Genomic DNA, 14,372 nt, shown 5'->3' with positions numbered 1-14,372 from the left:
TAGAGTCACCCTCCATCTGAAAATCCTTTCTCATCTCCTTCTCTGTTGAGCTCCAAGAATCCACATCCTCCTCACTAGAGCAGAGAGTGCAACCATTGTGAAAGATTGCAACGCAGTTTTGGCTCCCTTTTATACCTTACCTCTAGTTATCACCTGCTTTCATTAGATACATATTTCCCATGTGCAAAATACTGTGCTTTGACAAATTTCCTATTTAGGAATCTACTGATAATCACATTTAGCGATTCTGTATTTCCTTTCTCAAAAATAAGCAATTACTAATATACAGTGCATTGTGCTATTTTAAGAAATATGGCTTTAGCAAGTGTTTGCAATTGCAAATCACAAACGCCCTATTAAGTGATCGCTAACCAGATTGTGACTAGTTAGGGACTGGCTATTTTTTTGTGCATCAGACCCAGTGTTTCTTCACCAGCTATCATTTTGAAAAGATTATGATTTGAATATCCTATTTTCGATGTGGCTGCTATTGAGAGTCAATGATGACCTGAAATATGAATCTGATTAGATTAATATATTAGCTTGAATATAGGCATCAAATCAATAGAGATAAGGTCAAAGGAGCTTTAGTATTTGATTTGCTTTAAGTTCTCCAATAAAAGTTGAACTGCAATTCTATCCTATAAATGTGAGGAGAAATACTGCAAACGAAATACTGTTTTGGTTCCAAACAGATGATTCATGACTCTTTTGCTATGGTATGTTTTTATAAATCTTGACATTTGCAATTCGCACGGCCTACTGATGCGGACAACCTTTTCAATTACCAGAGTATCAGCTGCTGATTCATGGTTTTTATGCAGTAACAGTTTGATAGAAGAGGGAGAGGATAGGCCATATGAACACTCATATTACCTATGTAAGTAATGTCAGTGCATGCTGTGCTAAATAAATATAAGGCTTCATATGATGAAGCACTGTGGCCATGCCCGTGTCAATGTCCTCCTGCCCTGATGTTTGGGCCTGTGCATCCATGATACAGTATTATTGGTCCATACCTGCATCTCCAAGCCCCAGTGTATAAATCTCTGTCACTCTCCCCATAGTCTGAGACCATGTCTCTAATGTGCTTGAATATGCGTCTGTGTTGCCCTGTGTCTGCCCTTTGTCTTTGTCTGTGCAACCCTTTGCATGTTTACTGGCTTGAGTATTCATGTCACTCTGCTGCATTTTCTATGTCAAAGTCCTAAGATTAGTATCTGTGCCTACCTTTTCTAGTATCCATATGTATGGGTTCCTTACCATATTGTCTGAGTCTCCTTGTCCAATTGTTCATCAATCCCTTCTTCATTGGTTGTACACAGGAATCCCTAATTTTAGATTTTTTGTTTATTTAACCAGTGTATTTGTGTCCCTTCCGATGCCTCTCCATATCCATGACTGAGTGTCTATTTCTCTTTGCTACCATATCTCTGTTTTGCTTTAAATTTTTTTAGATATATGCGGTATGTTCAGAACATGCACCTGTATTCTTCTTTTAGTTATGTATCCTTTATAGAATTTAGATGATGGTATCCATGCCAATGCAACTCCTTCATCCTCATTGTCGCACTGTCCAGCAGAAAGTACTCCAAAAGCATCCTTTGGGTCCAAACTCCAATCAGTAAAAAGTGAACAATCTTGCAACCAACACATCTAACACATCCTTGCACTAAGGTATATTGATTAGGCACCTACCACCCTAAAAAAACATTTTTTGAATATTAGAAAAGCAAATGGTTCACTTTTAAAGCCAACAGCCTTGTGTACCTGCATGAGTAGGTGCCACACTAGCTCTCCATCTGAAAGTGCCAAAGCCTGCAGTTAGACTTCCTAAAATTACCTCTCCCTCCAGTCAGTTAGTGAAATACATGTTTTAGGGGTAAAGCCCTGTGGCCCATAGTGAATAAAGGATGGTATAGATCCGTTTGGTGGTATGATATGAGAAGTAATTTCCGCAAGCCTGAAACTGTCTGATATCTAATCATACTGATTATCTTTACCAGTAAATTGCAATCATAAAAAGTTCAGTCTCTTTCTGTCTCGAGCACTAATACTGACAGTGCATTATGGAGCTATCAGCAATGAACCAAGCAGTAGACATCAACCCAAGTAGTCCACTAACTTTTTTGCCCAGTAACGAATTATTTGAGCTGGAGACACTGACACATCTACCTGAGAGATGCAAGTGGGTGATTCTCCGTACACCCCCTCCAAGTTGAAAGAAGGCACAACATACACAGCGTGAGTGCTAATAGTAGATTGCTTTATGCAAAATATTAAGGAATAGGACAATAAAAATAAATTAAAATAACAAAAAGGCACAAAAGAAATGTACATGAGAACGTCAACCAGGGAAAGAAATTATTACGCAGAAAACAGAAAGAGAAGATAAGGTACAGCATAGAGTGAGGGGGGAAGGTAAAAAATCATTGGGAGGGAACTGCTGGTCGAGGGGAGATTAGACAGAAAATGGTTGAGGTGTACAAGGATGAGCTGAGGAAGGAGAGGGGTAAGAAGGGGGTAGGAAGAGAAAACAGAAGCTGAAATATAGAAAAAGAGAGGTAGGAGTGAAATAAGGGAGAACGGATGAGTGTGATGACAATAGTGCGGTTAAGGACCCCAGTGTTTGCTGAGAAGGAAATGTTGAAGGTCTTTTTTAAAGCTCAGGTTGGCGGGGTTACATCGCAGATTCTTTGGTAGAGAGTTCCAGATGATCGGGCGTTTCCAGAGAAGGAGCATGTTTGTGTGTTTTTCTTGTTTAACAGGGAGGAACGAGGAGGAGAGTATTAGTGCTTCTCATTGGTCTGGAGCAGCCCGCTTTTTTGAGTTTGTTTGTTAGGTACAAGGGGGTATTTTTATGGAGAGCTTTGTGAGTAAAGCCCGCTGTCTTGTAGAAGGATCTACCATCAACGGGTAGCCAAGTAAGGGCTTTAAGGGCTGGGGAGATGTGGTCAAAGTGTTTACAGTCAGTGATTAGTCTGGCCGCTGGGCTGAGCACAGATCTGAGGGGGGCTAGGTGTACTTTAGGTGTTCCTGTGAGGATGGCGTTACGGCATCAATTTTTGAGAGGACTAGGTATTGTATAACCCATTTGAAGTCTTCAGCAGGGATGAAGAGTTTGATTTTCTTGGAGTGACGGAGAGTGAGGAGCGCTCCTTTTGCTGAGTTTTTTATGTGGATGTTGAGAGTAATGTTTTGGTCAATGGAGACCCCAAGGGATTATACTAAGTTAGATAAGGAAAGAGAACAATTGAGGGCATTGAGGTCAGAAATCCATGCCCCCCATTCAATGGGGAGCCGGTTGTTTTTGGGTGAGAAGAGAATGATTTCAGTTTTTTTAGGGTTAAGTTTGAGGTGATTGGAGTGGAACCAGAATTGGATCTTACTCAGGGTGTTGTTTAGATGAAGTACATCAGAGTGGGATCTAATCTGATAGTTGAGTATCATCAGCGTGGGGCTGATAGTTGATTGCAGCTTGTTTCAGAATGAGGGTGAGGTGTTCCATGAAAAGGTTACAGAGAGACGGGGAGAGAATAGAGCCCTGAGGGACACCTAGGGAGACAGGTGAAGGGTTTGATAGGCAGTCATTTATTTTGAGTTGTTGAGTTCTGTGTTGGATATAAGAGGAGAACCATTTGAAGACAAGACAGTTGAGACCAAAGCGAGTTTAGTAGGAAAGAGTGGTTAACAGTATCAAAGGCAGTAGAGGTCAAGGCGAATCAGTAGGCCGGATACAATGTTATCAAGGGAACAATGGATGGCATCCCCTACATTAATGAAGGCTGTTTCGGTGCTGCAGCCTTTTCTGAAGTTGCTAATGTGTTTGCCCAGTTGGAGTAGAGCACATTTCTCAATGGCTTTTGAAATAAGGGGAAGGTTAAAGATAGGGCGAAGATTGTTCAGGTCATTAGGGTCAGCAGTGAGGTTTTTAAGAATGGGGTGATTTGTCCAAGTTGGAGGGAATCAGGGACACACACTGTGGCAAAGGAGGTGTTGATGATTGTAGCCCAGTAAGGGGTAATGATGCAATTTAAATCTTGAACAAGGTTAGAGGGGAGCGGGTCTTTTATGTGTGAACTCCGCTTTATTTGTGCAATGATGTTAGAGACTTCGCAATCAACAGTCACAGGGTTAAAATTTCCCCAGGATGCGTTGTTTTTCAGCAGTGAGTTGGAAGGTCTGGAGTCAGGAGGGGTTTTATCGTGCCGGTGAGGGGAGGAATCAGGGGTTAGAGAAAGCAAGGGAGAAAAGTCTACAGAAGCCTCAACGGCAAAAAATGGGCTGGGTGGGATCTCTGTTAGATGGAAGGATTGATCTATTTTGGTGATTTTATCAGAGAAAAAGTTGGCAATTTCCTCTGGGTCTATTTTTGGCACATTTCAGTTGTGCTCAGAAGAAGCCTGCCTTTTCATTGAAAATGCATTCCTTGTGAGTGGATCTTGCTGCTCCGAGGCGGGTGAGATGGGAGGGAGAGGGATGTTGCCTCCAAGTTCTTTCTGCCAGTCTAAGGGAGCGTCTTTCGTTTATAAGCTCAGTGTTGAACCAAGATTTGGAGGGGATACTTCTTTGCTTTTTTAGTTAAGATGGGGCTAGTTGGTCTAAGACATCAGTGATGGTCTTATTGGAAAACTCAGTGAGTTTGTTGGCATTTATGGAGGTAAGGGTAAGAAGAAGTTGTGCTTGGAGTTTAGATTCAAGTTCACCAGGAGGGAACTGGAATTTCCTTGGAGGGAAGGGTTTGACATTTTTTGTGGAGGGACAGTAGGGGAGTCGTAGTAAACTTAAACAGAATGAGGTGATGATCAGACCAGTCGATGAGAATGATGTTGGAGAGGGAGGCTAAGTCATTGTTGGAAATGATGGCATCGAGAGTGGCCCTTTGGTGTGAGTAGGAGAGTGAACTAGATGAGTAAGGTTGTTTATCTCTAGAAGATTAGTGAGGTGGTTTACTGTGGAATCATCAACATTGTTCCAATGGATGTTAAAATCTCCTAAGAAGAGGTTTTTGGAGTTAGAAAATGAGGATTATGTGATAAGGTCAGATAGCTCTTCAGCGAAGAGAAGACCGCCGGGTGGGTGGTAGATGTTACGTAGAAAAAGAGTAGAAGAACCCTGCACAGAGAGTTCTGAGCCAAGGTATTCAAAGGTAGGGTGGTCTGAATTATTTACAATAGAGATTTGAAGTTTGTTTTTATGGATTATAGCTAATTCACCAATTATTTTGTCAGGTCTATCTTTCCTAATGATAGAGTAATCAGGAGGGGTGAGTAAGTTAAGGATGGCCGTCGAGTGGTCATTAAGCCAGGTTTGAGTAAGAAAGGCGATGTCAATATCTTCACTGAGGACGGTTTTTGATATTTCAGTCGCGTGTCGAGCAGTCGTGTGGCAGTTGACGAGCATGCAGGAGAGGGGATTAGGATTATCTTTGATGGGGGAGACAGAGTGGATGGAGGTAAATTGGGCTGGGGATCTGGGGGGGTTGGGAGTAGAGGGGATTTGGCTAGTATCCAAAATCACAGGAATGCTGGAGTAAGGGAGGGTATGATCAGTAATCGAACGATTGGGAAGGTAGGAATTGCAAAGATCAGGAAGGTCATAGGGGGAGAGGTGGTTCGTGGTGCAGAGAGGCCGAGGAGCTTGGCTGCAAAGGGGTGTGGTTCTTTATCGGTTGTTTGGGGCGATGTTTTGGAAGCAAGAACAGAGGGAAGCAGTACGATTAAGGAAAGTCCTGGAGTCGAGTAAGTTCAGATTTCATGGTTGAGAGGTTGCGTTCAATGTTAGATAGTGTCTGGGCAATGAGATTGAGGGGGAATTCAGGTGAAGAGGGAAGGGTAGATACGCTAACGATATGGGGAGAAAGTCTGATGCGGAGGGAGGGGGGATAACAGGAGGGGGGTCAGAGGAGTGTCAGGTTGTTGGGGAGCTCAGGTGAGGAGGGTAGAGTAGGATTGTTGTCAGTCGGGGGAGTAAGACTGATGTGGAGAGAGGGGTATTTCGGGAGGGGGAGTTAGAGGAGTGTTCAGGTTGATAAATGTGGAGAGAAATGGGTCATTCATAGAGTCAGGGCATGAGTAAGGAGATGAAAAGAAGGGGAGAGGGATGTGTGGGGAAGTTAAGTTCATTTCAGGGGAGAGAGGGCAATTCAGATAGGGGGTTATTGTCGCAGGGGATATAATCGGAAGTTCAAGTTGTGGGGGAAGGGAGGTACGAGAGAGGTTAGATGTAGCGAGAGGGGTTTCAGGAGGTTGGTTGCCAGAGAGGGAGTGAATTTGGGTGGCTGTGTTAGCAATTGAGAAGTCTAGGAAGGAGGAGGTCAACATCATGGGAGAGGGAGAGATGAGAGATGTGTCAGACAAATGGGCTGAAGAAGGGTTAGTAGTTGGATTGGATAGTAGTTTGGCAAGGGTAATGAAATGGTTCTCAAAGATGTTGAGGTGGTATTCAGAGGCTTGAATAAGGATATTGCCAGTTTTGAAAATGGAAATGTCAATTTCGCAGGGAAAGACTGCGGATAAATACTTGCACTGATCAGAAATTCTTTCCACCCATGAGGGAAGTGATTCTTCCATAGCATGGCCCTACGAGTTTAAGGCCATGAACATAGAAACCTCTTACCTTGCATCTCAATCATGTTAAAATAAAGTGTATGTAAGTTGTGAAGATAGATGACTCACAACTTGGACTCTTTTTCAAACTTCATGAAATTCTCAAAGCTTGAATCTCATGACGTTTTGAAAAGGAAGACCAGTACATTCAAGGGCCTCTCATAGCAACAGGGACCTTCCCCAAAGTTGTGAAGGGCAGTGGGTGAAGTGGTACTCCTTGGCAGTCAGTGCCCATTAGATCCCTCACCCATGTTACATACTCTCACATCTTTCTTGCCACTTGAACTTTTTCTAGCAAAATAAAATGTTATGGTCTTTGTGTGTGAATGCTTCCCCTACTCACCATCTCCTGAGCACTGCTCCCCCAGCTAGCCCCCTACCCATCCCTTGATATAAATCTCTATAGTATATCCAGAAATCTGTTGACTTTGAAAGGTAGGACATCCTGTGACTGGAAAATAGCCTCATTGTTCAGGCCTACATTGGGGAAATTGTACCTCAGCAAAGGTAGGAAAAATCTGAAAACTTAGCCTGCCATCAGCTTAGTGAGGGTCCTAACTGAAAACTAAACTATTCAGGTAAACAAATGAACTTCATCCTCGTTGAAGAATGCTTCACATGGTTCTCAGGGGCTTAGATTAGTCGTTAGATGTAGGTGTGAATCTCAAATTTCCCAACCAAAAAGCATTGGGCCTCATGGGGAATGTGTGAGGTGACCACGGGTTCCTTGGTGCCCCCTTTCCCAAGTGAAGAGTCAGTGCTAATTTGCATTAGGTGTGCCTTGGTGTTGATTTAGAGTTTGGGGAACAGGCACTCTGTTGCAACAGACACAGATTACCCTGTCTGCCACACTTAAGTTCCACCCAAATCCAATTGTAATTCAGGCATACCACACAGTTTCACAGATGGAATACCATTTACTGTGTCAGCATATGATGTAAGAGCCATCAGCTGAAACCGTCCTGGTGTGCGTCCTGTTTAGAGTGCACTGTCAGATAGCTTTTTTTGTTATAGTTTCCGTCACCACTAGATATATCCAGGGGACAGTAAAAAAAATAATACTACCCCTACCCCGTGGGAGAAAACAGGTGTGGGGGTCACTAGTTATTTTTATTAAACAAACTCCCAATTTGGGAGTTTGGTTTTGAAAAATAAAAGATTTGGGAAAGTTTGATGGTCAGGCGAAGTTTGACAGAGCCAACCATTTATACTTTTCCTACATTCATAGGAACCACAATGACAGCAGTTCCTGCCAATGTACAGAGATTTCTGGCGGGCTGTCAGACATCTCTAACTTTGGTGAATGGAGTAAAGTCAGTAATGTCCTCCGCCACCCTGTTGGCTTTTACTCGATCTTCTAAATCCTGAATCAGGTCCTCATTCAAGGTGTACTTCAATGGGTGCAGTTTAGCTACTTTTTTGTATACCGGTCCCTGAGAAGCATATTTACAAATTCCATGTCACAATTCCTCACAGCAAATTAAGTTGCTGCATTGCATTGCATTACTCAAAGTAAGATGCACTGAGACATATTTCAAAGAAATGGCTCATGTTTGTTTTCTACATGCACTGACACACTTTAGCAGCCTTTTGCCAATGCAGGCAACCCTGTGACATAGTGTCAGGGATTCTGCGTTATGGTCAGGAGAGTATTTTGTACAGGAAGTTGTACCTTCCTACACAAAATCTATCCTTCAAAGCTTTTTCCACTTTGCATGCGTGCTGCAGAATGCTTTTCTGTAAACATCGGAATATGCCTTTAAGTAACTCAAAAATCTGCTCAATAATGCTCCTTGTTTGCCAGTGAGCATCATTGTCCCTCCTTTGTCTAGGTGTCCGAGAGAGAAAGTATGGAGTCCTGATTGGTGGACTTAATACATATGCAACTTTAAAATGAACACAGTTGTTTTAGAATTTACGAGTAACCCAACTGTGACCACTATATTTAAATTGTAGATAGAATTACCGAACAACTATCCCCCTTCAATGCAGCACACATGCAAAGTGGAAATTACAAGGATATATAAAGACGTTTCTCTTTGTTACACAATCATCAGGCAAGCGCACTGTGTGGGTGCAACGCATGTTTACAACTCTTTGTGGTGTATCTGCTGCTTACTTTATTGCAAAGAATAATCACCCAGTTTTGGCGGTTTTTCCAATAATTAGTTGTTATAGTATCTAGAAAACACAAAGTGAATCTGTCAATAGTATTGCAGTCAGGTCCACAAACATAGGGAGCTGTTCTTGAAATAGAATGTTTCTTCTTTTTTTAGACTTACTGATCCGTAATTGCAAAGGAAAAGTAGTTTGTCAAAGATTTGAAGAAAGAAGTGATCAAAACAAATCACCACAGAACTTTAACAATACTCATTCTCAGAAAGGTTCTACGAGGAGCCCTCATCAAAAAACATTATTGCCAAACAAGCCAACACCTGCAACAAGTGTCACTAGCTTGAGAGAGAAGATGTCAGATGAACAAAATCCCAGTGCTTATACAGGTAACTTTTTACATTCATATGTTTTAATGAATAATGTATGTTGGCACTGTGCGTCTTAAAACGTTAAGTTGATGAAATTAATTATAGGGCATAGCAACAGGGACCTTCCCATGGGTAATGTCCCATGACATTACCCATGTTTAATAATAAATAAACGCGAGTTTATAACATGACAATACAAATAGCAAAAGGTTTTTGTCATGAAATAACCTTAGTTCAGAGAGCTCAATAAAGTTTGCACTACGAGCACCCGTGTTGAAAAAAGACCGTTCTTCCAGCAAGACGGATGTTAAAATAAAAATAGGACTACCAAACAAACACGCACACGGCACTCGTGCGGTAACTGCTATGGCGAGAACTCCGTTTTGAGCACTACGCTTATTGAAATAAGGTAACCGCTAACAACGGATTTATTTTTCAACAAACATTTGGTTGTTTGTAATTTTATAGTCACCATGATTAACGGGCGCTCCCTCCCCTTCTTTTTAGTGCGGGAAGCGGACATTTCGGCGAGACCGAATCTTAAACTGCTAGGCTCGCAGGTAAATGTGTGTTTGTTACTATTTCAAAAAAAGAGAGTTTATCTACTTAAAGCAGTGCATTTACGTAAAACCGCTTGTTTCACTGCAGGTCCCCCGCTTTATCGACATAACGTCTAAAAACACAGGTGAGCCTGATTAACCATTGGTTTCCTTATCTCACCGAAAAAATAACTAGAAAATAACTAAGACAGTTTTGCCGTATTTGTGTCTTACAGATATAACTCACTTACCATCACAGGTAACAAAAAGAGTAAAATAAGATTCCTTTTCCTTCCCTTTTTTTAAATATGCAGTCATTTTTTTGACGCATGGTGATTTTTTCTTCCACAGATCATGAAAATATAGCCTAATTAAACCCAAAATTATGAGTTTTGTTCATAGAAAATAGGTAAGCTGATAAATATTCATTACCCAATATGAACGTTCAGAATTAATCATGTAATACTCACTCCTTGCTTTCCGTTTTTCTTTCAGACCCCTGACGAAGGGGCTTTTTTACGCCCCGAAATGCATTGGGTTTTGTTGATTTATTTGTTATGATTTGATGATATACTGTTGGTTGTGTATAATAATCAGTATTATTCATGTGAATCTCTTAAATGATTGTTTGAAGTAATGTAATTCTGCACATCACATTTATGTGATGGAAGTGTTTGATTTATGATATTGAGTAAAAATAAACCAGAACGGTTAAAAGGAAAAGCATTCTGATTGTAGTGCGTGTCAGAGTCCTAGTGTTTTACACCAGGCCATATACATTGTTTTACTAGTGAGCAGGCACTAATCTGACAGAGCACACTTATTGTAAGAATATTTCAAATATCAGGTACACCTGAGTGCAATACCCTTCTCCATTCATATCTAAACTTACTGCACCCTAAGGGCATTTGCACCAAACCAAAAATTAAAATGTCATTCGATTCAATCGCCTCAATAACCGACAATCGAGCCAACACAAAAGTATACACAGCGGACGAAGCCAACATAATATACAAGCTTATCAGAGAAGTAAAGACCTTTGACACGCAAGGAGGATCTGTTGAACAGCAACTCAAACAGCTGGAATATCTTACTAGACGAGAATTAAACCAACGTCTACATGCAACTACTTTGATACAATATCATCGTGTCAGAAGGATTCCTAGGGGACTTAGACTTGCAATTAGACCAATGTTATACAGACTCAACAACAACCCAAAATTCATGGAGAAATGGTTCGAAATACTCAATAAGTGTTCTTTGGATTTAATATTACTATTGGTCGAAGAGCTTGCCAAAACACTAAAGGATTTGGAAGAAGAAATACACAACATTAAACAAGAACTTTCAGAAAGATTAGAAGAAGCGCAATGGGAAAGGTTTTTAGAAGATATCAACACGCGCCTTGACAAATACGGGAAGGAATTACAAGAGACCAAGCTGCGCAAATTCAAACGCGACACCATCGACTACAAGTTAAACGAAACGTATACGTGGGCTGAGGTCTACGCAAAGAAAAGATTAACCAGTAGAAGACAGCAACCAACATCTTCAGATGAGAGTGTGGTCTCAGACAGCGAGTTAAACATCGCTAGACAACCCATTTCAACTCAACCACCAAAAGCAGGACAGATCGTTGATGCATCATCCATCACACCAGGTACCTCATCTACTTTTTTAGAGAAGGACCAGCCACCCAGCAAACCACCAGATCTAACATTGGCTCAACAAGAAAAAAGACGAGAAGAGGACAAGGAGAAAGAAGCAAAAGAAAAGGAGAGAGAGAAAGAGAAGGACAAAGATCTGCAGAAAAAATCAGGGTTACGGAGCCAGACAAAAACCTTGTCATAAATATTTCCCAGTATCCACTGTCAAGTTTTGAAGAAAATTTGTTAAATAAAGGAATCTCTTTTGTTCGAACATACCAGTCCAACGAGTTTGAAACAGAGATATCTTTTTTCAAATTTATGAGAGTCCTCAGATTAAAATATTTCTTTACCACCTTGGATCCAATGGAGAATTTGGAAGACCCTATTAGGCTATTCAAGCCTAAAAGCAATTTTGTTCCTCCCACATCACATAAAAGTTTGGATACTTTTGAGACTTTGGTTCGAGCAGACTTAAGCAAAATACATTACAAAAGGAAACTGAACAACTTGACAAGAGCAGAACAAAGCACAATACAACGTTTGGCTAGGAACACCACCATAACAATACAAAAGGCAGACAAGGGAGGTGGACTCGTAATCATGGATTCATCATTCTACAAACAAAAGGGCGATGAGCATGTTAATGACAGGAATACCTACACGGAGCTACCACAAGATCCTACGAATAACATTGGAAAAGACTTGGATAACATTTTGAAAAAGGCAGAAGAACTAGAATGGATAGACAACTCTACAAAGAGATACCTTCAACAAATCTACCCAAGGAGACCTAAGATATACTTTTTACCGAAAGTACATAAAGATGTCAACAACCCACCCTTCAGACCTATAGTGTCGGGATGTTCCTCTATATTTGAGAACCCGGGAATCTTTATAGACACGCACATGCAGCCGTTCATACAGAAATGGCCTACTTATCTCCAAGATACTTCGGACTTTCTTAGAAGTCTATCAAACATTGACACGACAGGATGCGCTGAATGGACTCTATGCACTATAGATGTCACTGCATTATACACATCAATTCCGCATAAACAGGGTTTAGAAGCCATGGAGTGGGCTCTACTCAGGACTGACAAACCAAATGAAGAAAGAATTTTGATATTGCAACTATTGGAATTCTGTCTTACAAACAGCTATTTCATCTGGCAAAATAAGTACTATACCCAATTGACGGGTACAGCTATGGGTTTCCCTGGAGCCTGTATATACGCAAATATCTACATGGCTAAATTTGAGCTAGATTACATTTTAGAAGATCCATCATGGCAGCAAGGACTCATCTACTATAAACGTTTCATTGATGATATCTTCATTATTTGGAAACATTCGACAACTAATCTACTCAAGGTTATCAAAAGTCTAAACCTAGCAGATCCAAGGATTCAATTTACACATAAAGTCAGCAACACAACATTACCATTCCTGGATGTACTAGTTGAAATTAAAGATGGCTCTATAACCACTAAACTGTACAAAAAACCAACAGACAAAAATACTGCACTACTTTACAGCAGTTTTCATCCAGCAAATTTGATCAACAATTTGCCTATATCCCAATTCATGAGGATCAAGCGGATATCATCTGATAAGGAGCAGTGTGAAAAAAGCCTCAATGAGCAAAAACAAAGATATTTGGATAGAGGTTATATCCCAAGAAACTACTGGAAGCGCAATTGGAAAAAATCAAGACCACGTCAAGAACTGATCTTCTGACCAAAACATCTAAAACTTCTAGCACCAGAATGGTGTTTGTGTCTAAGTACTCAACCGCTTCTAGAGATATAAAGAGAACAATATTGAAAAGATGGGAAATTCTTCTAGCAGAAAAAGATTTTGAAACCCTATTTAAGGAGCGTCCACTGTTTGCGTATAAGAGAGCTCAGAATCTCAAAGAATTGCTTTGTAAATCCACACCGTCACAACAAGAACAACTTTACAAAGGCACAATGAAGTGCTACAATTGCAAGAATTGCAACAACGTAATAGTTGGTAACACACTATTACACCCACGTACTGGCGAAAAAATAGCATTGAGACATACCACAAATTGTGACTCAGAGCATGTTGTGTATTCAATCAAGTGCCCATGTGGCCTTTTGTATATTGGTAAAACAGACAGAAAATTGAAAATCAGACTTTCAGAACATAAAAGTCGAATACGCAACAAGAATTTAACATCTCCTTTAGCACAACATTGGATAGAGCAGAATCACGGCATCGCCCAAATTCGCTTTCAAGTGATAGAACTGGTGCCCCAAAGACTTGGAATGGACAATGCTAAAATATTGATTCAAAGAGAAACTTATTGGATTCGAAAATTGCAAACGCTGACCCCATTTGGATTAAACGACAAATTAGAAATGGCATGCTTTTTGTAAAATAGACAACATTTTTTCCAACATCACACACATCTACACACACACACAAGGTTTAAAACTCGAAAGTTTCAAAAAGAAAAGATATCCAGATTGTTGCTTTAGATTGTATATAGGCAGGTTTAATTCTGATGAAATATTCAGCTTTGATATATAGCATGCACTTGATGGTTTCTCAGCCACTTATCACAGTGATTTTTGAGTATCAAGTTCTAAGCACAACTTAAATTAACTGGCGTTATTTTCACCCGGTATCTGTGTGTTAATCACTAAAAAGCGCATATTTTTAAATTTCAGACCACATGCGAAGGATCCACCACGCATGAAATAATATAACTGTAGTACTTGATCCAATCATCTTTCTGTTAAGATATAACCAAGGCACAACCATTCGATAAAGTTGTTTAACACTAACCTAACTACATTTTGTCGACATAGAAGAGGGACACTAATAATAGAATTCAATGTAATATCACGCATTATCGTGATTAAGAGATAAAATTTTCTATTTAGTGTGGCAATCATGCCCGTAAATTTATTGTCATGATTTTAGAATTAAGTCGCCATGGCCGAGATACGTGACATTACCCATGTTTAATAATAAATAAACGCGAGTTTATAACATGACAATACAAATAGCAAAAGGTTTTTGTCATGAAATAACCTTAGTTCAGAGAGCTCAATAAAGTTTGCA

At 40.4% G+C, this 14,372-nt stretch overlaps 1 protein-coding gene across 1 annotated transcript in view; it reads left to right on the top strand.

The window, feature by feature from the left end:
* The window catches only part of ZC3H11D (zinc finger CCCH-type containing 11D), a 194,178-nt gene that overhangs the window by 112,505 nt on the left and 67,301 nt on the right, over nt 1–14,372 (top strand). Inside the window, exon 13 of the mRNA XM_086931116.1 lies at nt 8,885–9,109. Coding sequence (XP_086787242.1) covers nt 8,885–9,109 — 225 coding nt within the window. The remainder of the gene's footprint in view (nt 1–8,884; nt 9,110–14,372) is intronic.

Source organism: Lissotriton vulgaris, chromosome 1_1 (genome assembly GCF_964263255.1).
Source record: "Lissotriton vulgaris chromosome 1_1, aLisVul1.2, whole genome shotgun sequence".
In the NCBI taxonomy this organism is placed as follows: Eukaryota; Metazoa; Chordata; class Amphibia; order Caudata; family Salamandridae; genus Lissotriton; species Lissotriton vulgaris.
The sequence above is the reverse complement of the archived record's forward strand: the minus strand, read 5'-3'. Positions and strand labels throughout refer to the sequence as shown.